Source organism: Hypanus sabinus, chromosome 7 (assembly GCF_030144855.1).
Source record: "Hypanus sabinus isolate sHypSab1 chromosome 7, sHypSab1.hap1, whole genome shotgun sequence".
NCBI lineage: Eukaryota > Metazoa > Chordata > Chondrichthyes > Myliobatiformes > Dasyatidae > Hypanus > Hypanus sabinus.
Window position 1 is genome coordinate 62,210,380 of NC_082712.1, and position 21,562 is coordinate 62,231,941.

General features: G+C 42.4%; 1 protein-coding gene across 1 annotated transcript in view; it reads left to right on the forward strand.

The window, feature by feature from the left end:
• musk (muscle, skeletal, receptor tyrosine kinase) overlaps positions 1–21,562 on the forward strand; it is a 257,472-nt gene that overhangs the window by 38,324 nt on the left and 197,586 nt on the right. Inside the window, exons 2-3 of the mRNA XM_059974823.1 lie at positions 8,447–8,631; positions 18,996–19,138. Coding sequence (XP_059830806.1) covers positions 8,576–8,631; positions 18,996–19,138 — 199 coding nt within the window. The 5' untranslated portion in view covers positions 8,447–8,575. The remainder of the gene's footprint in view (positions 1–8,446; positions 8,632–18,995; positions 19,139–21,562) is intronic.

The window sequence follows — 21,562 nt, forward strand, 5'->3', positions numbered from 1 at the left end:
TATTCCTCTTCCCACCCAGTCTCTTGCAAAAATGCTATCCCCTTCTCACAATTCCTCCATCTCCGCCGCATCTGCTCTCAGGACGAGGCTTTTCATTCCAGGATGAAGGAGATGTCTTCCTTTTTTAAACAAAGGGGCTTCCCTTCTTCCACCATCAACTCAGCTCTCAAACGCATCTCTCCCATTTCCTGCACATCTGCTCTCACCCCATTCGCCCGCCACCCCCACTCGGGATAGGGTTCCCCTTGTCCTCACCTACCACCCCACCAGCCTCCAGGTCCAACGTATAATTCTCTGTAGCTTCCACCACCTCCAACGGAATCCCACTACCAAGCACATCTTTCCCTCCCCCCCCCCCCCCCCGCTTTCTGCAGGGATCGCTCCCTACATGACTCCCTTGTTCACTCGTCCCCCCCCATCCCTTCCCACCGATCTCTCTCCTGGCACTTATCCTTGTAAGCTGAACAAGTGCTACACCTGCCCTTACACTTCCTCCCTCACCACCATTCAGGGACCCAGACAGTTCTTCCAGGTGAGGTGACACTTCACCTGTGAGTCAGCTGGTGTGGTATACTGTGTCCGGTGCTCCTGGTGTGGCCTTTTATATATTGGTGAGACCCGACACAGATTGGGAGACTGTTTCATTGAACACCTTCGCTCGGTCTGCCAGAGAAAGCAGGATCTCCCAGTGGCCACACATTTTAATTCCACGTCCCATTCCCATTCTGATATGTCTATCCATGGCCTCCTCTACTGTCAAGATGAAGCCATACTCAGGTTGGAGGAATAACACCTTATATACCGGCTGGGTAGCTTCCAACCTGATGGCATGAACGTTGACTTCTCTAACTTCTGTCAATGCCCCTCCTCCCCTTCTTACCCCGTCCCTGACATATTTAGTTGTTTGTTTGTTTTTTTTCTCTCTCTCTACCTATCACTCTGCCTGTTCTCCATCTCCCTCTGGTGCTTCCCCCCTCCTTTCTTTCTCCCAAGGCCTCCCGTCCCATGATCCTTTCCCTTCTCCAGCTCTGTATCACTTTCGCCAATCACCTTTCCAGCTCTTAGCTTCATCCCACCCACTCCGGTCTTCTCCTATCATTTCGCATTTCCCCCTCCCCCCACTACTTTCAAATCTCTTAGTATCTCTCCTTTCAGTTAGTCCTGATGAAGGGTCTCGGTCCAAAATGTCGACATTGCTTCTCCTATAGATGCTGCCTGGCCTGCTGTGTTCCACCAGCATTTTGTGTGTGTTGTTTGAATTTACAGCTTCTGCAGATTTCCTTGTGTTGGGTTGCCCCATATAGGTCCTGAGTTGGAGCTTAGACGGTCTGATGGGAGGCAGGTTGGATCCCCATGTCCTCCTGTAGGTCTCTTCACTAATGACTCATGCAGTAGCCCCTGAATCAATCTCAAACTTAATGTCCTTTCCCTTGACAGTGACTGTGACATAATATGGTTCAGGTGGTCCCTCATCCGTTTCCACCCCAAGCATGTTGTAGACACACGCTGCCTCTCCGTCTGCTTCTCCTAGGCGGTGTGAGGCTGCCTGAGTCTGTTGAGCTTTCCCCTGCCCAGGCTTAACCTCACCCTTTATGCTCCTGCACTTTTTAACTAAATGTCCCCTCTTGCTACAAGCATGGCAGACAGTATGTTTGAATTTACAAACATTTGCATAGTGCGTTCCTCCACACTGAAAACATTCCACCCGCTTTTCCTGTCTACCAGTCTCCCTCCTGACTTGGAGCACTGCTGCCGACTGCGACCCCCCCCCCCCCCATGTCCTTTCTGTATATCCTTGGCATTATCAGCAGCCAATTCCATGCCTTGGGCAATCTCTAGGGCTTTCTTGAAAGTCAACAGTGGGGTTTCCCCCAACAAGCGGCGTTGTACGGCGTCATTATTAATGCTTCAGACTAATCTATCACGGAGCATGTCATCCAACACGGCTCCGAAATCGCAATGCTCCGACAGCTGCCGAAGCTCAGCCACAAAATCACCCACAGACTGACCTGGCTTCCGGACATGGCTGTGAAACTTGAACCAGTGAACAATCACCGAAGGCTGCGGATTGTGGTGGTTCCCCACGAGCTTGACCAGTTCGTCATATGGAATTTCTCCCGGTTTCCGTGGCATAGCTAAGTTCCATATCAGCTTGTACATCCTCGCCCTACACACACTCAGGAGAATAGAGCGCTTCGTAGCCTCCTCAGATTCCATTAGCACAGAAGAAGTGGCCCAACCTTTCCTCGTACTCCGGCCACTCCTCGATTTGCTCGTCAAACGCACCGACCGTTCCAAACGCAGCCATCCGAACACGAGGCTCCTCGCCCGCTCACAGCTCCTGATCGAAAACGGGGCTGACCCGTCCACAAAACCAGTTTACCTCGTCGCCAAAGATATGTGGTAACTTCTACTTTACAAAAAGGCCACTGGACAACTTGATGGTTAAAAGAACATCTTTATCTGGGACGGCAAATGATATGTACAATACAGAGGCTTCCAGGAACCTCATGCGGCATGGGTGGAGGAACTATATACAATGCATACTGGGAGTAAAAGAGTGGAAGTAAAGACCCCGCCAACCCCGGATCACGCCTCTTGCTACCAACAGCTTCCTGATTAGTATTAACTTACTTTTAATAATACTCACATTACAACAGCTGGAGTAAGCCACAGCCTCTGCCTCAGGCCTGTGCAGAGCTGAGTAAACGTCATAGAGCATCAAGCAAAACTGGCTCAACCCTTGCCCCTGGTCCTGATACCCTGCCTTTTCAATCCATCTGGCCCACGTTTTAATAGTCTAAACATCGGGTTGTAGCTCTCATAAGCACCCAGGACATTGCATTGTTATGGTCCTGGCCTGGACGCTGCCACGATTCGGCCCACACCTGACCTTTCCAAATTGCCCAGGCACTTAGATCAATCAAGCCTTGCTCTCAGTTCAGGTGGATAAGCTTTGAATCTGCCTCTCCTCGCCAACTTTGCTCCACTCCACTTGCCCCAAATTTGCTTTGAATATGTGCCGACCTCACCTTGACTTCACCTTACACCAGCACACTTCGGCCTTTGACTCAGCCATGCTTTCGCCCGCCTTGCTGTTGTTTTTGGTGATAGGCCAAGTCTGGTTGTCAATGAGTGGAAAAAAACAAAGGGAATAGGACAGCTGTGAATTGTATGTCAAAGCTGTTGCTGGGACCAGGGACAAAAAGGAGAATACTGAAAATACCCAGCACACCGGAGAGTATCCCAGCAACTTGCCCAGCCAACCACAGAGGATGCAACATCTATTCTTTAACCTAGTCCCTTCGCAATGGCCAGGGAGTTTGCAATGTTCACTGGCAATTCTTCTAATCTGGTGTACTGCATTCAGTGCCCACAATGTGGTCTCCACCATACTGGAGCAAACAAACCCGACTGGGAGACCTCTTGGCTGGGCACCCTCACTTAGTCTGCAGGAGCAATCCAACTGCCAATCAACTTCTCCCACTCTGACTTCTCCATCTGTGGCTGCTGCAACAAAGGCCATTTTGTCTGACTTCGTTGCAAACTTTAGAGCTCAATATTGTATTCACCAATTTCAGGCAGCTTGTTTGCTCAGTTATTCATATTATTATTAACTTAATTTCATTCTCTGCAGGTGCTATCTGATCTGCTAGACATTTTCAGTCATTTCTTATGGGTTTTACATCTCAGCAATCAACAACCTGCTGCTACTACTCTCTCTCTCTCTCTCTCTCTCTCTATATATATATTTTTCTGTCTGTCTATCTCTCTATTTATCTATCTATCTGTATCTCTTTTTATCTATATTCTCTCTTTCTCCCCCTCTGGTATCTCCCTCTCTCTCTCTCCCTCTCTCTCTCTCTCTCCAATGTTTTATTAACCTATCCACTAAACACAACTGGTAAAGGCATATTACCACAACAACCCAGGCATCATCCTATCAGATTTGTTTCCTTTGTCTTTTCCAAACCTCCCCAAATATCACCACAACTTAATACTTATTTTCCCAATACAGAGAAGAGATCTCTGACCTGAAACGATAACAATTCTCTTTCCACGATGCTGCCTAGCTTCTGGGAATTTCTATAACTTCTGGTTCTCTTTCCCCGTTCCCCATTCTGGTTACTCTCTCATCCCTTCTCTTTTCCTCACCTGCCCATCACCACCTTCTGCTTCCCATTCTCCTTCCATGGTCCTTTTCCCTTTATATTTCCTTCACCTCTCTCTACACCCAGCAAAGGCCTCAATCCTTACTTCATTTCCACATTTTTGTTTTCATCCACAATGTCTAGGTAGGGTTTAATTTTCTCAAGGGCTAATGTATTTTCCTCCTTCATTCACCTGCTAATCAGTCAGATCTGAAAGCATTATGTCTCCTGGACAATCTTAGTTCTCATTTTTTGACAGGCATTCTCTGTGCGATGAGAGACCTAGCTGAGGATGGTAAGAACCCAAGTGATGGAGAGTTGGTGACTAGAACTGAGTCACGATGTGAGACTGAGACAAGGACAGGGTTCTAAACTTTCCCTTGCTGAAGACCCCTTCCAAATCCTTGTAGTCAGAAGGAACTTTGACCGGCTTGAGCATTGCAACTACCTCCAATCATCTCTCCAAGGATGACTCTTGAGGCTCCTTACGCAGCAGGGGTAATGCAGCAGATCTCAGAGTCTTCCCCATTGGTTCACGAGAGTCTTTTTATCAAAACAGAGTCCAAATTGGAGTTCTTATCTGACTCTAGAGACTTGACCAAATCTTCATCCGTATCCTCAGATGATGGTAACGAGGCACTATGAACTGTCTTTGACCTCCTGGGACTAGGCTCCAAGGGTCTATGTTTTGAAGCCTTTCCTTTAAACAGGACCTGGTGCCTGGTTCCTTTATGCTTGGCTGCTTGGTCTCCTGCATTCTTGGGCATCTCCTTGGTGGGCTTCTTGGCTTGCTACCGAACTAGGGACCCTCTTTCTCCAGTTCCAGTTGACTAATTGAATATCGATTGGTTTTATATGAGGGGCCTTTGTTCTCCCTGGATTCTTTGCACCATACTGTTGTTCTTGCCCTTGTTGTATTCATTATCACCAAGAAAACTTTTCTATCTTTTTTCTAATTTTATCCTCAATTGGACTGCCCAATCATTCTTATTCTCTCCATTTTTTTCTTTCTCTTTTTTTTGTTTCAGTTTAGTTAGTGGGTTTTTTTCCCTTATCAATAAAATTTCCATTTTTTTTATGATTGCTATGAGGAGTTGTAGTTTTTTTTAACCATCGTATATATAACAGCATAACGTTTTACCTATTTGATTTTGACATCATATACTTTCTGTTTTTACTATTGCTGTTTATATGTCTTTTATATTATCTACTTGTTAAACTTCTCTTCCAATTTGTATATTCTTTATTTGAAAATCAATAAACAAGATTGAAAATTGAAATGAAGAACATTGTTCACTCAGTAAGCTTCACATGAGTAAGGAATTTCAATGCAGCATAGTGTATGTGTCATTAATTAAATCTGCATCTGAGATCACATATTTAGTGGGATCAGGAACAGTTCTTGAATTGTTATTGTTATTGAATTATTCAGCCACTTTATCCCTTGCATCTGCTCTGACCATCAAACATTCATCCACACTGACCCCAATTTTTCTCATACTTTGTCATCAACATCCCACCACCCGTTATCCTGCCACCAACCTGTACACCAGGAGCAATTTACAGCGGTTAGTTAATCACCCCAGCACATGTTGGCATAAGGGAGGGACATAGAAAATCCAGACAAACCCACACAGTTACAGGATAAACATACAAACTGGGTCAGTATTGAATCAGGGATTAGGGAGGTTTGAGACAGCATTGCTAACCACAGTGGCTCTGCGCTGTCCTGTTCTTGGGCCTTTCCTGCACCACGTCACAGGGTGTTGCATGGACTTAATGGACGATAAATTGCCAGGATTAGAGAGTATCAGCTATAAGGAGAGATGGGTAAAACTCTCGATTATTTTCTCTGGAGCACTGGAGGCTGAGAGGTGTCTAGCTGTGGATGGTAAGGACCCAAGCACTGGAGAGCCAGTGATTGGAATTGAGTCATGATGTGAGACTGAGACGAGGACAGGGTTCTGAGCTAGATGCTAGATGAGAATCCAAAGTTGAGCTGAAAATTGAGCACTGACTAGATAGAATTATATAAAATTATGAGAGATACAGTTAAGGTAGACAACCAGAATCTTTTTTCCCCAGGCTTGGAATGCCAAATACTGGATGTTATAGTTTTAAAGTGAGAAGGGGGAAGTTTAGAGGAGATGCAAGAGAAAAACAGGGTGGTAGATGGCCAGGACACACTGCTAGGGGAGGTGTGGAAACAGAGATGTTTATACAGATCCGTTGGAGGGATACAGATTCGGCGCAGGCAGATAGGGTTAGTTTGATTTGGCGTTACGGTTGGCACAGACATCGTGGGTCAAATGGACTGCTCCTGTTCTGTACTGCTCTATGTTTTATGTTCTGTAGGCATGGTTCTGTGGTTGGGAAAGTGAATGTTTACAGCCGTGGATAGGCCAATGCTATTTGTTCTGAATGATGGTGAACTGTTATTGGAATCACATGCATCCAGACAGAATATTCAATTACACTCCTGACTTTTGATCTGTGAATGGTAGACTTTGTGGAGTCAGGGGGTGAGTCACCTTCTGCAGAATAGCCTTGGGTGTAACCTCATCCAGTGACCACAATATTTGTGTGATAGTTCCATTTAATACTAATGATACTAGCATGGATAGAAGATTGGCTAACTGGCAGAAGACATAGAGTAGGAGTAAAGGGGGTATTTTCTGGTTGGCTGCTGGTCGCCGAGGCTCTGGCAGAGTATGGCACATGATGATGATGATGATGCTGGTGTTTAGTGGTGTTCCACAAGGGTCAGTGTTGGGACCTCTTCTTTGCACATTGTACAAATTGCCAATGATCTTTGTGGCCAGGTTTGCAGACAATACAAAGATAGGTGAAGCAGCAGGTAGTGTTGAGGAAGCAGGGAGGATGCAGAAGGATTTAGATATACTGGGAGAATGGGCAAAGAAGTGGATGATGCAATATAGTGTAGGGAAGTGTATGGTAGAAGGAACAAAGGTGTAGACTATTTTCTAAACAGGGAGAAAATTCAGAAATCAGGGGTGCAAAGGAACTTAGGAGTCCTTGTGCAGGATTCCCTAAAGATTAACTTGTAAGCTGAGGTGGTGGCAAGGAAGGCAAATGTAATGTTAGCATTCATTTTGAGAGGACGAGATTATAGAAGCAGGGCTGTAACCCTGAGGCACAATCCGACATTCATTTTGAGAGGACGAGATTATAGAAGCTGGGCTGTAAACCTGAGGCACAATCGGACATTCATTTTGAGAGGACGAGATTATAGAAGCAGGGCTGTAACCCTGAGGCACAATCGGACATTCATTTTGAGAGGACGAGATTATAGAAGCAGGGCTGTAACCCTGAGGCACAATCGGACATTCATTTTGAGAGGACGAGATTATAGAAGCAGGGCTGTAAACCTGAGGCACAATCGGACATTCATTTTGAGAGGACGAGATTATAGAAGCAGGGCTGTAAACCTGAGGCACAATCCGACATTCATTTTGAGAGGACGAGATTATAGAAGCTGGGCTGTAACCCTGAGGCACAATCGGACATTCATTTTGAGAGGACGAGATTATAGAAGCAGGGCTGTAACCCTGAGGCACAATCGGACATTCATTTTGAGAGGACGAGATTATAGAAGCAGGGCTGTAACCCTGAGGCTCAATCAGACAACGGTTAGAACACATTTGGAATATTGTGACCGGTTTTGTTCTCTAAGAGAGGATGTTCTGGCATTGGAGACAACCCAGGGATAGTTGACGAGAATGATTCGGGCAACGAAAGGGTTAGTATGAGAAACGTCTGATGACTCTGAGTCTGTACTCACTGAATGAGGGGGATCTCATTGAAAGACCAAGATAGAGCAGGCATGGAGAGGATATGGGAGAGTGGCGGAGTCTAGGACCAGAGATTACAGCATCAGAAAAAAAGGACATTGTGTTAGAACAGAAACGAGAAGGAATTTCTTCATCTAGAGGGTGGTGAATCTGTGGAATTCATTGCCACATATAGCTGTGGAGGCCAGGTCATTGGGTATATTTAAAGTGGAGGTTGATAGGTTCTTGATTAATAAGGTATCAAATGATATGGGGAGAAGGCAGGAGAATGGGTTGAGATGGATAATAAATCAGCCATGATGGAATGGTGGGAGCAGACTCAATTGGCTGAATGGCCTAATTCTGCTCCTATATATATTATGGTCTATTTCTGGTGCACTCAGATGGTCACCATCTGTCAAAGGCTTTTTGGCCTGAAACACTTTCTCCACAGATGATGCCTGTCCTCCTGAATGTTTCCGGCATTTTCTGTTTTTGTTTCAGAATTCCAGCATCTGCAGCTTCTTGATTTTCAATACTTTTTTCTCCATGAATTTCTGCCTGCAAGAATATTCCAGTGTGGTTTGCTGATATCACCAGGGAATCTCACTGACTGATGTGTGGCAGTAGCAGATGACCAGCTCCATGCACCTCATACAGTTGGGCATCAATCAGAGCATTTCTTCAAGGTCAGCGGTGACATTGTTTCTGTACACTTCCCAAGATCCAAGCTTTAATTAATTTAAAAGTCTTAACTTTCTAGAACTTTTCTACTTTCATAATTTTTGTTAGCAAGGCTTGATGGCGAGAACTTGAAAATTATTCTCCACTCCACTATTCCCTTTGGCAAATTAAGTTTGCCAGTAATGTCCCCAAAGGGTGGTGTTACCAGGGCAAATAGGATCTTGGGGCAAGTGGAGTTCTCATTTTACAACACAGAAGGTGATTATTTGGCCCATATAGCTGCTGCCAGCCCTCAGAGTATTCCATCAATCAGCTTAGCCTTCTAATTTCCCTTGCTCATATATTTACTTTTATTTGGGGTATGCTGGCTTACAGAGATGCAATTCTCTGTCAGTTTGCCCTGTAACTTACCCTCTCCTCTTTCCCATCAACCTCTCCACCGCCCAACCGTACCCCCACAGACCCCAAGATTCTATCACTTATCTACACACCAGGCACAGTTTACAGTGGTAAATTAACCTACCAGCTCACCTTTGGGATGTGAGAGGAAACGGGAGAAATCCCACGCAGAGAGAGTAAGTAATGGACAGCACCGGAAGTCAGGGTTGAGTCTATGTTGTTGGAGCTGTGAGACAACCACAGCGATGTGTCGTCCCTCAGCTGTCCATCAGCTCCATGCTCTGGTAAAGAGAGTGTGGGTAGAACCAAGGAGAAGAACCTGCTAAAAGCTACCATGAGAAGGCGCTAAACTAGGAAATGCTCTCCAAGGTAATCATTTCTGGATTACTGAATGAGGCGACTGCAGGTTAACATAGAGTCAAACGGATCAAGTGACTTAGCAAGTGGTGAAAAGGTTTAGTGTGGACGAGGCCTTCTTTTTCATTGGCCATTAGCACATTCTGGGCAAGAAGGAAATAGCAAAAACAATAAACCAGTAGTCTAGCAAAAAGAGGAAAATCAGAGGAAGCAAAGATGGTGGTGGGATGAGTTGCAAATATTTGGAAAGGTTCTGTAAGAAATGAAAAAAAGGTAAAGTATATATTAATGATAAAATGAGTGCATAAGACAAGCTACAGAAACTGGAAGCAGAAGTTAGAAAACCCCATAATCTTGATTAATGGCTGACAAGCTCAAGGGATCATCTGATCTATTCATGTTTCTATCTGTTATGTTATTGCGACAGATTTATAGATCACGTATAAAACGATGGCTGAGAGTATAGCGAGCAGAGCTACTATTGAGAATGAATTAAACTATTTGCATTGAGTGTCTGTAATAGAACAGGGGAATTGGATGTAGTCACATTCTGTGAGTAACCAGGTATAAATAACAGAGGAAGAAAGTTGGGAATTAAACATTGAAGGATGGAACTTAATTAGAGAATGAAATGGGGGAGAGAAGGGGTAGCTGCACATGTTGTGGAAAACAGGTTGTCGTTGTAAAAAAATGGGACATAGTGATCCAATCTGTATTCATCACCCTTTTCAATTTTATCCACATGTTACCGAATGTTTCACTGGGGTCTCTCATCCACCCATCTGAGACATATATCAGGGGTGCTTTGTTTGCAGGGCCCTTAGCATTGTCAATGATACCCCTTATCTGTCCAGCTATCTTTTTGACCTCCTACCATCACGCAGGAGGTACTGTTGCATTAGGATGAGGACTATTAGAATGGGAAATAGCATCTTCCCCCAGGCCATAAGATTACTGAACTCCCTGTCACCAACCAAATCTCATCAGATACGAAACCCCAGCTGCGTTACGCTGTTAATTTTTTAACTTGTGTCATAAATGCGCCTTATTGTATGTTAACTTATTTGTGATAATATTACTTTATGTGTTGTCTGTAAGAAATATGTACTTTGTTTTGCACCTTGATCTGGAGGAAGTTATTTCATTTGGCGGTTGAAATGACAATAAACAAACGTGAAGTTAAATTCCTATCACTTTCTAAACTTTTTGTCTTCTTATTTATTCTGGAGTCCTTCATAATCTCTCCTTCCCTTTTAATTTATCCTCAGTTTTCAAAACTATCGAGCTGTTGAGCCTACTATTTAGTTTAAAGACGGACTTCAACCAATCCCACTGATTACAATTTTCCTCAGTCTCACAACACGCTGGATCTACTTGTACACCAACTGTTCCATCCTCTGCCCTATCACTCCAGTTCCCATCCCCTTGCCAAATTAGGTTAAACCCTCTCCAACCGCTCTGGCAACACTGCTAGCAAGGATAAGCACTAAACTTTTTATAGAACATGTAATATACTCAAGAAGTTGCTGAATTATAATAAAAAACCTGTTGTAAAATAATAAACCATTATTATTAAATCTACAATACTTTTCCAAATATAATCCACAGTTATAAAACTGGCTTACACGGAACTAGGGATCTTAATAAATAGTAATTCTAGCTTAGTTTGAAATTAAGAGTTTTGTTAAACCTCCTAAAACAAAATATGTTTTTACATGTTTTGACACTGAAAATCAATCCAAAATACCTGAAGTTCACATCTTTGGGATTTGCCATGGAAGTTCCTGTCAGATCACTGATTTCTTTGAATGGCTCTGGGAAAAGAGGCTCCCTGTGGAGAATGGAATTCAGTGACAGCAGTTTCTGGATTTCCTAGTGAACTACGCGTTAACTCCAAAAGTTGTGCCAATTACATATTGGGAAGGCAGTGAACAGTCACAAACTGCAAATCATTCTCAGTCAAAATCTAGGCCATTAAGAATGTTTGATGTGACCTGATATTTTTAGTTCCTGATATTCTTGGTCCTGAACTTCATATTGAAATATTGAAGGATACGATAAATGATCTGTAGCCCTGGTGCTGGACTACAGGACCTCAGGCTAATTAAAGTACACCCTTTTGGCATGAGCTTTAATTAGCACAACATGCGTTAGGCCTTCTATGGACTCATTCAGGGTTTCCATTCGGTGATATAGGAAGTTGAGTATCAGGTGTAAAGTCAGAGACTTCTGAATGAGCACTTGATACTGACTTAGATTAAGCCCTTACATCCTGTTAAATTTGCTTCCAGCCCAGCAAGTTATACGGAATCACCTAGTCGGGTGCTTAACAGGCAATAGTCAAAGGGCAGAGCTACTTTTCACTGGCTGATTGATACAGTTTTAGAGAATTAAAGGGCTTGAAAAGCAAAAAAGAAGTGTATGGCTTAATTTGGTTAAGCAAAACAACTTCAGCCATGAGTCATTTAAATAATTGATAAATTGCAAACAGGAGATCATAAACAGCAAGAAGACAGCTTAAAAGGAAATCATGCGTTTAATTATCAAACGTGTTCACCCATTCCTCTGCCAAGTTCTAGTCAACGTTGTTATTGATAAATTCTGCTTGTAAAATTGTGGCACATTCTGCCTTTTAAGGGCCTGACAGCAGTCTCACTCAGACCACACATTTTAGGAAGGAAGTCTTTGCTCTTTGCAAGGAAAAATGTGAGGATGCACATTTATAAATTTGTTACTAGGGTTGGAGAAATTTAGTGGTGGCCAGAGACTAGCCGGACTTACTATCTACAGAAGACATAGCATTTAGAAGAAAGATATCCGAGGCACAAAACACTATGTAATTTAAAAATAGGGATTAACCGGAAAGGCCATTTTCCTTTGATGGTAAAGTCTGTAACGTATGAGGTTAGATTTAAGGAAAGGAGTAGAAGAATTGGAAGGGAGGTGAGGAATTTTCTTTCAGCCGGAGAGTGGTGGAAATCTGAAAATCTCTGCTGGATATTCTGAAATTCTGTCAGGAATTCTGAACACGTTTGAAATGCAGTAGGATCAGTATTTTAAAGAGGTAGACATTGGAATCTGACTGTTCTAGCTAGGGCTATGGATCAGAAGATAAATGTTGAGTTTTTTTGTTGTATTGGTAGATTCTGAGAGAAGTTTTGAGTTTGTGTTGGGTCTGGTTGTGCCATGTGGACTTGATTTAGCATTCTATCCAGCTCTAGATGCTTCATGTTATCTCGTGTGCCTGCTGTTCTTGATACATAACAATGTGCAGCAGAGCAAGTCTCTCATCTGCTTTTCTGCAAATACTTCTGATTTGGATGCATTATAAACTTTCGTGTTCTTCTCTTTTCACATTGACCATAGTTGGATTAGTTTTTTTTTGCATACCTGAGCACATGTTTACTGTGAAATGCAAAGCTCGGGACCAAGAGTTGGGAGGTCAGTTGCGTCTCAATACTTCATTGTTGGTCAACATGAAAATGATAATTCAGCGGCTGCCGTGTGTGTTGCAAATTTATGTACTTCTCTGGTTTCTGTAGCTTTGGTACAGGAATATGCATGTAATGGATTTAGTAAAGAAGGCAGAACAGTTAATGTGTATTTAGTAGACAATATCTGGGAGGAAAATCATACCCAGTACTGATTATAAAAGATCTATTCACATGAACTGAAGTTGTGATGCATCAATTTTAACATAGCAGTAGCAAGGTGACTAAATAAATGGCAACTAGTAAATTAGAATTGTAGTCTAATAACCAGAAACATGAGTTCAATTCCCTTTACACCATCTGGTGAATCTTAATTCAGCCAGCTAATTAAAATTCCTCTGTAAGTAATGATGACCTTAACATTATGGGCTTGTCATAAAAGGCCATCTGGTTCACTGCTTCACCCTTCAGGGAAGGATCTCTGGCACTTTAACCTGAACTGGTCCGTATGTAATACTGAACCTTTGGCATTGTGGTTACCTCCTAAATGCCCACTGAAATCATTAAGCAAGCCTCTCAGTTCAAGGGAAGTTATTGAAGGGCATGAAATTCCAGCCTTGCCAGCAATATCCAAATCCTGTGAATGAATCAATTAAAAAATAAATCAGGGACTATGCCACAATGTCAGTGCATGTGAATTCCATTCTGAATACAGTACATGTTAATTATGTTCAAACAATGCCTCTGCCCCCAAAAACTAGATTTTACAAATGTGGAGTATCAGTTCCTCACCTCTTAGAGATTTAAACAATGTTAAAGTCTATGCATTTTAAATTTGGGTTCTGGATTAAGTTGTCATTGACTTCATAACTCAAATTGGCATTCCCCAGTTCAAACTCTGACCATTAGCAAATCATCAGTCTAATTGGTTAAGGAAATATGTGTCTGGTTGGCTTCCCTATAAAGATCCAAGATGCCTTGCAGAATGTGTTGCCCTAACTCTGTCCCAGACTTGCAGTAACTTGTTAATGTGTGTGGCTAACTCCAGGGAATAATGCATTTTGATCATTCCACAGGTAGGCTAAATTCTGGCCCCTACATTTGTAGTTAATTATCAGACCCTTTAACTGTAAAGGCTAGAATGACATGGGTTGCACAAGATGCTTGCATCTTGGTCAGCCACCATGTTTATCATTCAGCAAGATTACCAAGAACGTTGATGTAAAGTTTAATGCAGCTGATTGGTGAGGAGAAAGGGGAATGTTGTCAGAGCCAGAAAGAAAAGATCTAGGTCCCTATGATGATTTGCATCATTGCAGCATGTTCCAAAGAGTTTTACATCCAATGAGAGATATTTCATTTTCTGCAGTGTAGCAAGAGCTGGTGTGTCCACAGAGAGAAATATAAAATGTCCAGATAAATTGGTTTTGTGTTGCAGAGCAAAGGATAAATGTTGAATGAAGCAATGAGACAATTCCCCCAAGCTTCTTTGAAATAATGCCTTGGAAACCTCTAAGCCCATCTATGAGGGCAGATGGGATCCTGGTTTAATGATTCTTCCAACATTTTAAGTGCAATATTTCCTCAATATATTAGTGCTTGGGAATTTAAGCATATCTCTATTAATTTTAATGGAAATATATGTGCCTGAATTGTAGGTGGTGGGAGGAATGTGCTCAAGGCATATGGAATTATGTATTTCATAAATAAAAATAAAGAGTGCAAAAGCATTAGCTTAATTAGTTTGGCACAGCATCATGGGTCAAAAGACCTGCACCTGTACTGCTCTATGTTCTATACTCTGAGAATAATTTGATGAAGTTTTACAAAACACTGAGTTGGCCATAATATTCCAGAGCTATTTAAAATAATGTAGATCCTAGCCCATGATCCCCTGGTATACTCTACTCTCCTCTCCTCAGATTCCTTCTTCTCCAACCCTTTGCCTTTTCCACCCAGCAAAGGGTGAGATAGTGGGATTGGTTGTGCCACTCTTGCAGAGAAATGACATTGATGAAGGCATCCTTTTATTACCTTTTTACATTGTAGGAGTGGCCATTGTTGGAGTGGGCCGGTGTTAGAGTGGGAGTCTTTGGCTCAACAGGCTTGGACAGGCTCTAAGTGATGTTCTAGTAAGCTTTTTTTTCTCTTTCCTTGTCTATTAGTATATAGCTTGTGCACTGAGAATGGGCCCGGTCGCCTTGACAACCACAAGCACACAAAGTGTACTGGGCTTCAACTCCTTAGAGACCATATTAGGGAACTGGCACTGCAGCGTGATGACCCTCGGATAACACAGCAGAGTGAGGAGGTGATGGATAAAAACTACAGGGAGGTTGTCACGCACAAGTTGCAGGAGGCAGGTGATTGTCAGGAGAGGGAAAGGGAATAGGCAACCTGTGGGTGTTCCACTCAATAATAAATATACCGCTTTAGAATCTCTATGGGGTGGGGGGGGGGGTCAGCCTACCCAGGGGAAGCCACAGCGACTGGATCCCTGCAACTGAATCTAGCTTGGTGGCTCCGAAGGGAAAGGGAAGAACAGGAGTGTAGTGGTGATAGGGTATTCAATAGAGAGCGGAACAGACAGGAGATTCTGTGGACATGAAAGAGACAACTGGATGGTATGTTGCCTCCCCAGATGCCAGGGTCAGGGATGCCTTTGAATCAGCTCTACAGCATTCTAAAGTATGAGGGTGAACAACATGAAGTTGTAGTACATATCGGTACAATGACATAGGTAGGAAAAGGGATGGGGTCCTGAAGAGAGAATATAGGAAGCTAGGTGGGACCTCATGGGTAGTTACCTTTGCATTGCTGCCAGAACCTCATATCAGTGAGGGTAAAAATAGGATGATTTGGCAGATGAATGCGTGGCTGAGGAATTGAGGTGAGAGGCAGGGTTTCAGCTTTCTGAAACATTGGGATCTTTCTGAGGAAGGTATGGCCTTTGCAAAAAGGACAGGTTACACTTGAACCTGAAGGGGACCAATATCCTTTTGGGCAGGTTTGTTAAAGCTGTTGGGGAGGGTTTAAACTAATTTCCCTGGGGACTGAGAACCAGAGTGATCGGACTCTGAGCCTGTACTCATGGAAGTTCAGAAGAATGAGAAGGGAATCCCATTGAAACCTACCGAATATTGAAAGGCCTAGATAGAGTGGATGTGGAGAGGATAATTCCTATCATGGGGGAGTCTAGAACCAGAGGGCACAGCCTCAGGATAGAGGGACATCTATTCTAGAATAGAGATGAGGAGGAATTCCTTTCACCAAAGGGTAATGAATCTGAGAAGTCATTATCACAAACGATTGTGGTTGTGGAGGCCAAGTCATTGAGTATATTTAAAGTGGAGGTTAATAGGTTCTTGATAAGTCAAAGGTTGTGGGGAGAAGGCTGGAGAATGGGGTTGAGAGGGGTAATAAATCAGACAGGATGCTCTGAAGTAGGATTAGGGTTGTAAAGACCAGTTCAAAAACATGATGGCTATACGAACATAACTGTTCCTGAACCTAGTGGTGTGAAACTTCAGACTTCTGCACCTCCTGCGAGGAACTATCTAAAGAATTATCTTATACAGAACTTGGACCTACATAGAGTGCTTCACTCTTTTACGGTTCTGGCTGGCTGCTGCTAGAAGGTTAAAAATGTTGATTGTTTTTAAAAGCAGCAATCTGAATTTCCACTGTCCTCATCTTCCTCAACCTCATGACCTGCTGAGATGGAAAGCTGCTATTACAGTCATTATTAATGCAAGCAGAACTATCAATATACAGTGCCTGTAAAAAGTATTCACCCACCTTGGAAGTCTTCATGTTTTATTGTTTTGCAATATTGAATCACGGTGGCTTTTTTTTTACATTGAGCAACAGAAAATGACTCTTGTGTCAAAGTGAAATCAGAACTATACAAAGTGATCTAAATTAATTATGAATCTAAAAACAAAATAATTGATTGCATAAGTATTCACCCCCTTCATGTCAGTATTTAGTAGATGCACCTTTGACAGCAATTACAGCCTTGAGTCTGTGTGGATAGGTCTCTATCAGTTTTGCACATCTGGACACTGAAATCTTTCCCTATTCTTCTCTATCAAACTGCTCAAACTCTTTCAGATTGCATGGAGATTGTGAGTGAACAGCCCTGTTTAAGTCCAGCCACAAATTCTCAATTGGATTGAGGTCTGGACTCCTACTTGGCCACTCCAGGACATTAACTTTGCTGCTTTAAAGCCATTCCTGTGTAACTTTGGTTTTATGCTTGGTGTCGTTGTCTTGCTACAGCAGAAATATTCTCCCAAGTCACAGCTCTCTTGCAGACTGCATCAGGTTTTCCTCCAGGAATTCCTTGTATCTTGCTGCATTCATTTTACCCTCTACCTTCACAAGCCTTCCAGGGCCTGCAGCAGTGAAGCATCCCCACAGCTTGACGCAGCCACCACCGTGCTTCAAATGGTGTGTTTTTGATGACGTGCTGTGTTTTGCTTATGCCAAACATAGTGTTTAGTCTGATGGTCAAAAAGCTCAGTTCTGGTTGTATGTGTAGTCTCTCCCGTCTCAGCCACTGAGGGTTGTAGCTCTTCCAGAGTTGTCATAGGTCTCTTGGTGGCCTCCCTCACTAGTCCCCTTCTTGCATGGTCACTCAGTTTTTGAGAACGGCCTGATCTAGGCAGATTTACAGCTTCCATATTCTTTCTGTTTCTTGATGATTGTCTTAACTGGACTCCAAGGGTGTAGTTTTTGCCAGGATACTGACTCCCCAGCAGTTGGACCTTCCAGATACTCAAATGAATTGAAACACCTTGACTGCACACAGGTCTCGAAATACAGATCTCCATTTAACTAATTATGTGACTTCTGAAAATCATTTGGCTGCACTAGTGATGATTTGGTGTGTCACATTAAAGGGTGTGAATACTTATACAATCAATTATTTTATATTTGTAATTAATTTAGATCATTTTGTAGAGATCTGCTTTCACTTTGACAGAAAGAATCTTTTTCCGTTGATCAGTGTCAAAAAAGCCAAATTAAATCCACTGTGATTCAATGTTGTAAAAGGATAAAACATGAAAACTTTGGGGCGGGTGCATGGTGAATACTTTTTATAGGCACTCTATATTTCGGGCTACAAATTAAGTTTGATTGTACTTGCATTATTATGTACATTTCTGACTCAAATTTCTCACTTGGATTGCCACACACAGTTCTGGTCTCCAAGTCATCACACTTGAAGTGTTGTACAAAGATTTGGTCTCTCCAACATTGAAGATACCGTGCATGTTTCTGATCTCTATAGTACTTTTTAAGTATTTCAGTTTGGACTCTACCGCACATTTGCAAAAGCAGTCTCCCCATCACACTTGATGTATTTGGAATAAGATGGATGTAGAGGAGATATTTCCAAATGTTGGAGAAGCCAAAACTAACAATTGTAAATATGAAATAGCCTCTGATAATCCAGAGAGAAGGGAGAACGTTTCTCATATAATTTTATTACTTAGAAGGAGATCGATTGTCTAGCTGAGTCGACACCAGCTGTCAGACAAACCCATCAACCTCCCTGATTTTCTTATTTTCCTGTAATCTGCTTTGTCTCACACGTCAATCATCCCCATCTGAATTTCCTACCAGCCCATCTCTCACCAACAGTAACCTACACCAGCAAATTAACCTACCAACTTGAACTCACTAGCACAGAGAATAGTTACTGTACAGTAAATTCCAAAAATGCATTTGGGGGAAACTCCCCTCACACATATTTGGGATAATTTTAAGTCTGCAATAAAAAGAAGATGGTCAAAGTGACTGTCCTTTTGAACCATCTCCAGACTAATAAACAGGTTCCTTTGGACACTGATTCAGTTGGCTGACAGTATGAAGGTCATCAGTTTGCTGCCTTATTTCCCAATTATAGAGAATAAAATGCAAAACACTTCATAACTAATCATCATGTACATAATTAACTTATTCAAGCTGATCAATTTTTATGTCAAACAACATTCTTTCCTTTTCAGTAAACACGAAGCACGAAGTGTTTATCAATTAAAAAGAGGTTTGGTTGAACATTAAATGATGTCTTTTTGATTATTTTTGACTTGTGAAGAGTCACTATTTTGGAATCAAGTCAGGCATGCACTCAGAATTGGTGTTCAGGATTACTCATTGCATCCTTGTTTTTTTAGTTTAATTTGCCGAGGCTCAAGAACTCCTGTGTGTCAGCGATTCTTCCATGTATGCAACAGCAGGGTCAGATATCAGGGTGGATACATCACTGAGGATAATTGCAGCCTTTGTAGCTGGACAGAAAGAAGTCCAGCTACTTCAGGTAAGTTCAAGTGTTGCTGATCTGGTATACAAAAGCATTCTGCTTTTCCTTTGGCAAAAGCATCTCTATTACTCTCTGGTAATGTGCTACACTTTTGGCAGAGGAGAGACAGATTCATTGAATTATAGGAGGTCTGGGCTGCTCTGAATCAACTCCAGTGCCAATCATGATGCCACTTAAGTTCGAGTTGGCCTGGATTCAGAGAAAACCACTCACGTCTTTATACAGCATAAAAATTGTCCTTACTGCTGCATAAACCAGACAATCTATAATGAAATTTTTGCAAATGCAACAATTCCCAAATAAAGGCTTTGCCATCAACTATTTTAGACACATTAAACTGAGGTCGCTGGTTCAGTGTGCAGACAGTTTGAGAAGGTTAACCTCCGACCTTGGATGTTCCCTTTGGGAATGGCCATCAGCTGTCTGGGACTGCTGAAGAGAATGCATTATCCAAACTAAATCTGACACATTTCAGCTCAGCTCCCAGTGAATCCTGGCTGTGCACTTTCAGGTAAACAATTGCTCAACCCAAAATGACCGGTTAAAGTCTGCCATTTATTTCTTGGTAGAAGTCAATCCTGATGCAGATAGTCTGACATTTAAGTGATAAAAGTAAGTAAAAGTATATCGTGGAGAAACTGAATAAGGGCATTCAAAGTTGAATGATCTCAAATCGGTAAGTTCAAAGTACATTTATTATCTAACTATGTATACTATAGACAATCTTGAGATTCATCTCCTTACAGACAGCCACAAAAAGCAAAGAAACCCAATAAAATCCATTAAAAAAGACCGTCAAATACCCAATGTGCAAAAAAAAATCATACAAACAATAAAAAAAATCAGCAAATAACAATCAGAACTAAAGCTCATAAGTTTACAGCCATGAAGCCAGTCACAGCCAGTCCAGGAGCCTTTTAGTTGTAGGCCGCAGCCTTAGTGCAGTGCAGAGAATAGTAAACCTCATGGAGCAGCAATCTGATCTCTGGTTCATTCCTCGACCCCATCCTGAAACCCTGACCTTTCAGTCTGGCCTGGTGCTTAAATTGCTCGCTCTCAAATCTGGGCCCTGCCACTTCGATATGCTCTCAGGCCTAGACCCCGCCACCTTGATTCAGCCCGTACCCAACCTTTTGCAATCTGCTCTGGCCTGGCATTTAAAGTGGTCAAACATTGGATCATTCCTCTATCTCAGACCCAGGCCCCACTGCCTCAATTAGGCCAGGACATGTCATACCACAACCGTCCTGCACCTTTGAAACTTCAGTTCACACTGCAGAAATGCCAAATATTCTACAGGCAGTTCGAAAGTTCAGCTTTGAAAGGGAAGTTACAAGCTATTGAGTGTAGTGATCATTTTCCAGAAAAATTGTGATTAATAGAGTAGTTAGTAGTTTTGTTTGCTGCCAATACTTTGTTGCTGTGTTTCACCAGCACCATCTTAAACTGGGTCCAAACAGTAACCAAAGTTACTGTTATAAATACCATACAGCTGGTAACACAATATTATTACATCCTAAACTTGATGAATTACTTTATGTACTCTGGGTTAAGTTAATTTTATGGCAGCTTTAATATCCCAATCTTAAATCAGTTCGCTAATGTCTCAGTACTGTGTCCTCCAGGGCAGATTCTTGAGATCACTCTCATTCCAAAGGCTTGAGAATAGAATTCAGGTCAGTGCTGAGGGAGTGCTCCATTGTCAAATGTGCATTGCTTCAGATCAGATATTAAATCAAAGCCGCATTGGCTATTCAGGAGCAAATAAAAGTACTCTAGAGCCATTCAAAGAAGAACAGGGGAGCTCTTCTGAGCCAAGATCTATCCTTCAAAAAGTATTGAGTTTGTACATTCTCCTCATGACCGCGTGAGTTTTCTCCAGGTGCTCCAGTTTCCTCCCACGGTCCAAAGATGTACCGCTTGGTAGGTTAATTTGGCATTGTAAATCTACACTCAGGTGAGCAGTAGATGAGAAGTAGAGAGCATCCTGATAAGCTGCATCACTGCATGGTATGGAAACTGCTCTGCAGTGGACCAGAAGGCCAGGATTAAATTGGGAGGTTGCCGGGCAATGCAGTTCAAAGAGCTGGAAGGGCCTAGTTCATGCTGTATCTCAATAAATAAACAAATAGTATTTTTATATCTTCAATCAGTACCTTAGAAGGTAGCTTGTCTATCTAAGCAGACAAAAGAAGACTTGCATTTCTATAGCACTTTCGTAACTTTGCATTATTCCAAAATGTTTTAGACCCAATGAGAAACTTACTAAAGAGTAATCTCTGTATTAATCTAGGCAGAATAGTGGCCAACTTAAGCAATGCAACTCCCTCAAATATAGGTCTTCCCAGGTTACAAACAGCTGTCTTATAGACAGATCTACATACAAAGGATCTTCCAGAATATTACTAAGTTCTGAACTCT